At 47.4% G+C, this 6,827-nt stretch overlaps 1 protein-coding gene across 1 annotated transcript; it reads right to left on the bottom strand.

Moving 5' to 3' along the window:
- Positions 1–179: 179 nt before the first annotated feature.
- Positions 180–2,813, bottom strand: LOC118796428 (probable RNA-directed DNA polymerase from transposon X-element). The gene is given in 7 exon segments (XM_036555286.1): positions 180–514; positions 517–1,275; positions 1,278–1,454; positions 1,457–1,613; positions 1,616–2,340; positions 2,343–2,573; positions 2,576–2,813. Coding segments are annotated over 7 exon segments (2,622 nt in total).
- Between the last annotated feature and the right edge of the window lie 4,014 nt (positions 2,814–6,827).

Genomic DNA, 6,827 nt, shown 5'->3' with positions numbered 1-6,827 from the left:
AGTCACAATATTAGAAGAACTGCATGACAAGTTCCAAAGGTTGGCCAGGCGAGGTACCAACTAGCAGGTGAAGTTAGCAAGTGCTTTAAGCCATTGCACCCAAACCATTACACCAAATCAGGAGGTTAAATTATTACAGCCAAACCAAATCAATACATTAGACTGTTACAGCCAAACCATTACAGCAGTAAGTTCAGGTACTCAGGTGCAGTTTTGTTGGTCACCCTGTATGCGAGCATCAAGGCCTTGAACATGATGCAGGCAGCCACAGGGAGCCAATGGAGTGAGACTAAGAGGGGTGTGACATGAGCCCTTTTTGGGTGGTTGAAAACCAGATGTGCAGCTGCATTCTGTATCAACTGCAGAGGTTTGATAGTGCATGCAGGTAGTCCGGCCAAAAGAGCATTGCAGTAGTCCAGTCTTGAGATGACTAGTGCCTGGACAAGGAGCTGCGTAGCATGCTTGGATAGGTACGGCCTGATTTTCCTGATATTGTGCAACACAAACCAGCAATGTGGTCAGTAAATTTCAGCTGATCATCAATCACTACCTCCAGGTTCCTTGCAGACCTGGATGCAGTCAGTGTCGTTGAGCCGAGCTGAACGGTGATGTCGTGCTGGATCGTCGGGCTTGCTGGGATCACTAGGAGCTCAGTCTTGGATAAGTTGAGTTGAAGGTGGCACTCCCTCATCCAGGCAGAGATCCACGCTGAGAAAGTGAGGTCATCAGGCTGGAACGAGAGGTAGAGCTGGGCGTCATCGCCATAGCAGTGGTAGGAGAAGCCATGCGCCTGGATGATCAGACTCAGAACAGTTGTATATAGAGAGAAGAGGAGGGGGCCAAGCTCCGATCCCTGAGGTACCCCAGTGGTTAGCCGGTGGGGCTTGGACTCCCCTCCCCTCCAGGATACCTGAAATGATCTGTCTGTGTAGTAGGACTTGAACAAGCAAAGTGCAGTGCCGGTGATGCCCAGTTCGGTGAGAGTGGACAGGAGGATGTGGTGGTTCACGGTGTTGAATGCAGCGGACAGGCCTAGAAGGATGAAGGCCGACGACATGGAGGCAGCTCTTGCCGCCCGCAGGGTGTCAACAACAGACAGGAGGGCCGGTTCTGTGGAGTGGCCAGTTTTGAATCCCGACTGATTGGAGTCCAACAAGTTGTTCTAGAAGAGAAAAGCAGAGACCTGGGTGAAAACTGCTCGTTCAAGGGTTTTAGATAGGAACAGGAGGAGAGAGATGGGTCTGTAGTTTTCTATTTTGGAGGGGCTAAGCGTAGATTTTTGAGCAGTGGGGGTACCCTAGCCTGCTTAAATGTGGAGGGGAAGGTGCCAGTTGTGAGTGATGTGTTGATAATGTGAGTGAGTGCAGGCAAGAGTGTGGGAGAGATAGCCTGTAGGAGATGGGAGGGGATAGGATGCAGGGGGCAGGTGGTGGGTCAATTGGAGAGTAGCAGGAGATATCAACCTCAGCGATAGGAGAGAGAGTGGACTGTAGTGTATTGCATGGGGGTGGAGACTGACTGTGAATGTGTGGAGTGGAGAACTGACTGCTGATGGTATCCACCTTTCCAGTAAAAAAAGTGGCAAAGTCATCAGCAGTCAGTGAGGTGGGGGGGGTGGGGGTGGCGGAGGGCAGAGGAGAGTGTTGAATGTCGTGAATAGTTCACGTACGTCTGAGGTGCTGTTGATTTTGTCCTGGTAGTAAGCGGCCTTAGCAGTAGAGATGTATGAGGAGAAAGAGGAGAGAAGAGACTAATACTTAGACACATTAGCGGGGTCCCTGGATTTGTGCCATTTTCTCTCGGCAGCCCTAAGCTCGGTCTGATGGTTGTGAAGAACCTCAGAAAACCAGGGGTTGGAGGGTGTCGCGCATGCAGGCCTGGAGAAGAGAGGGCAGATGCTGTCGAGGCAGCCGGTTAGAGTGGAGCAGAGAGTGTTAGTGGCGTCATCTACATTTAGTGAGGAGAAGTGGCTGGGAGAGGGCAGAGAGGCAGTGATCAGGGAGGAGAAGAGAGCGGGTGAGAGGAAATGGAGGTTGCGGCAAAAGGAAACAGGAGGATGGGAGGATAGTGGAGATGGAGGGAGACACAACATGAACTGAATGAAGTAGTGATTAGATGTGTGTAGTGGAGTGACAAGAAGGTTGTCAGTGATGCAGTTATGTGTCAAGCTGATGTCCAGCTGGCTTCCCGCTTTGTGAGTCGCTGAAGTGTCGACACGTTTCAGGTCGAAAGAGGCCAGAAGAGTGAGAAGGTCTGCAGCTTGAGGTTTGTCAAGGTGGATGTTCAGGTCGCCGAGGATCACAAGCGGGCTGCCGTCCTCAGGGAAAGAGGACAGTAATACTCTTCGATGAAGTTACCCAGTTGACCTGGAGGACGGTAAATGACAACAAAATGCATTTTGATCGGTTCAGAAACAGCGATTGCATGGTATTCAAGGAAGGTACTATTGCATAAAGAAGTGAGAGGAGTGAATTTCCAGGTGTTGGAAATCAGCAAACCTATTCCATATCCCTGCCCAGTTGAGTGAGGAATGTGGGAGAAGGCGAAGTTGGTGGAGAGAGCTGCTGGAGTTGCTCCGGACAAATCCAGGTCTCGGTCAGAGCAAAGAGTTGGAGGGAGGACTGGGCAGCAAAGGCGGGGATGGAGTCAGCTTTGTTGACCACGGACTGACAGTTCCAGAGGCCAACTGGAAAGCAGAAGGGTGCATCTGAGGCAGCAGGGAGAGGCCTCAGGTTGTCTGGATTGCGTTTCCTCCTGTGAATGACACGAGAGCTACGTTTGTTTAGAACAACTGGGATGTACTGAAAACACATATTTCTGGCTGATGGCAAGTATAAATGTGAGAAAGAAAGAAAGGCTAAACTTCTCTGTTTTTGACAGAGAAGCTCGATGGACTCGCACAGGTGGACTCGCAGGTCTTTACACAGACAGGTCTTCAAACAAGGAGGTCTTCACACGAAGGCTGTCGCTTCCACTGATGCTTCCGCGTCAGCGCTACTAAAGGTGCTTACACATGACTCGCATTGGGGCGTCAACGCAACGCTCAGCATAGGCTTGACGTGATGCTCAGTCCACCACATGACAAGTGTCCTAGTCATGGAAGTGCTATTTTAATTTTATTTAAAAAGTAGAGAGTGAGAGAAAAGGCAAAGACAGAACCTCAAGTACAGTACTTACTATCTCAACAACTTTGCTGAACGTGTATTTCAGAAAACAACAGAAAAAAGCCCTGGCAAGGAAAAGAGTCCCTCGAACATGTGTTCATGAAACATTGCTGTCTCGGGATCTTTAATGTTTAAAATGTTTTACTTTTACCCATAATTTGTTGTTAAACCGCAGACATTCAAATTTGATGAGTCAGAGACATCTTCCAGATGAGCAACCGCTGTTTTAAATACCTCTTCAAGATCTATAGGCATAGACGTCTTGGGGATGTATGTGTGCTTACAGGGATACTAATAGGCTACACTAGCTAGCTATCGAGTTTTTTGAAGCTCTGTAACGTTAATACTATAAACTCAGGTTTGGATTTGGCAGAACTACTAAGCTAGCTAGCTAGCTAATAACCACGGATGTAGCAAGCTTCTGAGTATGCCGGGTATGTAGCTAATAACTAAATTATTACAGCCGAAACTACAAACCTGGTAGCCCCATCTCGACGCTAACTTTGCGCCATGCATCGTTTTTTTTTTTTTGCAAGGTCATGGTACCATTTTGAAGTGGTGTCATATAGCTCTGGAAAGTCTGACACACACAGTATTAGTTTCTCCAGTTTGTCCTCCATTTTTGCTTTGATTGGATCTATAAATTCAGTGTTTATATTTCACTGGTGTCACACCGCCCATGTTCCAGTATGTCACACTGTCAAATCACTGGTTACAGTCGGAAAGGTCAGCAGCAAACGGGGCCGAAGTTCAACCTGTCAGGGCTCAGGCAGGGACTCGCGCGCAGACAGTGAAGACTGGTACACGATGAATTTATTAAATCCAGAGGGCAATCCAAAAACAGGGTCAAAACAGGCAAAGTCCAAAACCAGAAAAACACAGCAAACATTCCACAAATCAGGTCCAGTAATCGTAGTTGAGAAAAAACAGACAAGGCAAAAGGAACCGGCAGGCAAAACAGAACAGCCGGTGAGTAGGGAAACAGCAAACTGTGATGAACTGGCAACGAGACAAGAAACAAGCAGGGAATATATAGGGCGAAGATGAGGAGATGGGATGCAGGTGCGCAGGCAGGCAGGTGGGGATGATCAGGTAATCAGGTGGGCGGAGACAGGGAGGAGAGCAGGGCAGGGCTGGAACACAGGGAAAACAGTAAACACGAGCACATGGACAGGGAAAACAAAGCAACCAGCTTAAGATGCCGCAGTGCTGACACAACCAATTTGAACTTTGAGCGGAGAATTACACCTGGTTTGAACACTACGCTATGCTGAGGTTGGAACGGAAGTGTGACACTCTCTTAATAGGGAAACAATGGCAAAGCGAGTGTTGGGAGATTTTGACGCTAGTCATGTGTAAGCACCTTTACGTATGTAAATAGATAGGCGAGCTGTGTTCACAGCTGAGGATGCTTGTTTAATTAGCACGACAACAGTTCTGATGTGTGAATGGCTTTCCTGTCGCCAAAACTGTACCACTTAAGCTAACAATAATACTTCAAAGCACAGAGACTGATAACCAGATCGACAAACCTAGCAAATTCTAGCTAAGGATCGACAAACACACAGCCTTAATGCATGAACAAACTAACAAACTCCTAACTAGCAAATCATTGTCTCAGTGAAGATGAGAGTACAGCAGTGTACTTTTTGAGACTTTTGAGAGGTCAAAAGCAGTCTTATGTAGTCCAGTTTATTGTCAATGGAGTGGACATTGGAGAGGAAAACAGAGGGGAGTGCCGGTTGGCTAGGGTTAGCCTTTAGCGTAGCATGAATACTGGCTCGCTAACCGCGCTTCTGCTTCCTCGCGTACTGCTTTTGGTGTCCTTCCGGGCAGTCGCCATTGCCCGGGGATAACGTGGTCTTGCGGTCCGGTGTCCGGAGCACACCAAAGTGGCGCAGTTTGTCCAACATGACTTGTCCAATATGAGCTAGCATTCGGCGTTGATTGCTGATGTTGGTTAAAGTTGGTTAAAGTGAGCTCCATTATCGAAAGAGTAGTCATTTGTGGTTGTATTCTGCCTTCCATGATGTCAGTGGGTTGACCAGCAGTGTCATTAGCCAGTATTTAAAATGTAATTGTATATAAAAGAGAAAAGCAATGATGAAGGTCCTTTGGTTGAAGCATTGTCTAATTTACACTTCACCCTCTGCAATTAGGTACATCACCTACATTTACCTTTACCGTTCCTAAACTGTGGTAAGCACTGAATTGAATGTTTTCTTATAGGTGCGGATACTTAAAATACTTTTCACCACATAACTTCTGTCACCTATAGTTAGGCGCAGATTAATGCACAGCTGGCCTAGGCTGCAGCCTAGGGGCCCCATGTGTGCGAGGGCCCCAGATTGGCCAGACTATTTTTAACCCTTTTGCAGTAACTTATTTTTATGCTATGTAGTGCAAAGCACGGCAAAGAGCGTCTGAAAGAACACCGTGGCCAAGATCTACTAAAGAAAATCCCTAAATATTCCGCGCAAATTGGATTTTACCAGCCTTATTAAGGACCTCTGTGTCAGAAAAAACAAGGAAAAAAACTTCAAAGGTAGGACTATGTATTTATGATTGTGCTGCTGTTGCATTATTGCCGTTATATGCTGCTGCGGTGTTTATTGTATTTTTATGGCCTTGTTTTATTCAAGTATTGCACAGCGGTTCGATTTGTGTCTCTAAGGATGTTGTGATTTTGCCTCAGGAAAACAGAGTGTTCTGTACCGCTGCAGATGTTGTACCTGTTGGTTTAGAAAGCTAAAAGCTGTTACCAGCTTGCATATGCACTGTGAATGCCTTTTCTCTGTAGCATTGCTGTTTATAGTATAATAAAAGAGGGTCTAAGAGACCTTACAAGATAATGTAAATATCAGAGCCTGAAAATGATCACACCAACCACAATATCAGGAAACAGATTTATTAATTCATTAATTCATAAACATGTCTTAAACTACTTCATCGCCGGCAGTCCTAAACAACTGCGAGCGACACCCTCCCGCACCAAACAGTGTCTAGCCGCAGCCGTACGGTGTTCTCACCCGCATCTTCCGCGTCTTCTTATGCATTACGTCTCAAGTACTCCCAATCAGTCACACCTGATGCACATACAATTCAATTAGTCCAGTCAAGCAGTGAGTCCATGCTCATCCACAATTACGATTCAATCAGTCCGCTCACATCACACTTTCCCCCTTCCTGAAAAAAGGGGACTCGTCACTATGTGACATACGATAATCTTGCGACCAGACTGGCGGTCTCTGTTGATGCGCTGGACGTCCCTCCTCACGTGAAGATGTATCCGGAACCTGGGTTCCCTGTAGTCCCTGATCTAGGACAATGGCATCAGAAGAGCGGGCTGCCTGGGAGGTGAGTGTATCCCCAGATGGAGTCTCCAGCCCTTCAGCACCCCCCGACAAACTTTCACTGCCCTGATGCACTGCTGGTTCCTCCACTTCTGCAGAAGCTTCTTGGCCAAAGCGGCGATGATGGACCCAGCTAGCACCAAGCTGGACCCTTGAGCGCTGGCGTGGTCCTGATGGAATTGAACGACCCGCCTGCTCCCTCCCTTGGGATGACTGTGCGGGCTTCAATGACTCCACCAAAGAAAGGTAAAAGGTTTAAGACGGTTGAAATGAACAACATTCTCTTACCTCCCTCTACTGGAATGACTAT

Source organism: Megalops cyprinoides, chromosome 21, assembly GCF_013368585.1.
Source record: "Megalops cyprinoides isolate fMegCyp1 chromosome 21, fMegCyp1.pri, whole genome shotgun sequence".
NCBI lineage: Eukaryota > Metazoa > Chordata > Actinopteri > Elopiformes > Megalopidae > Megalops > Megalops cyprinoides.
Note: the sequence above shows the minus strand (reverse complement) of the source record. Positions and strands in the feature narration are given on the sequence as shown.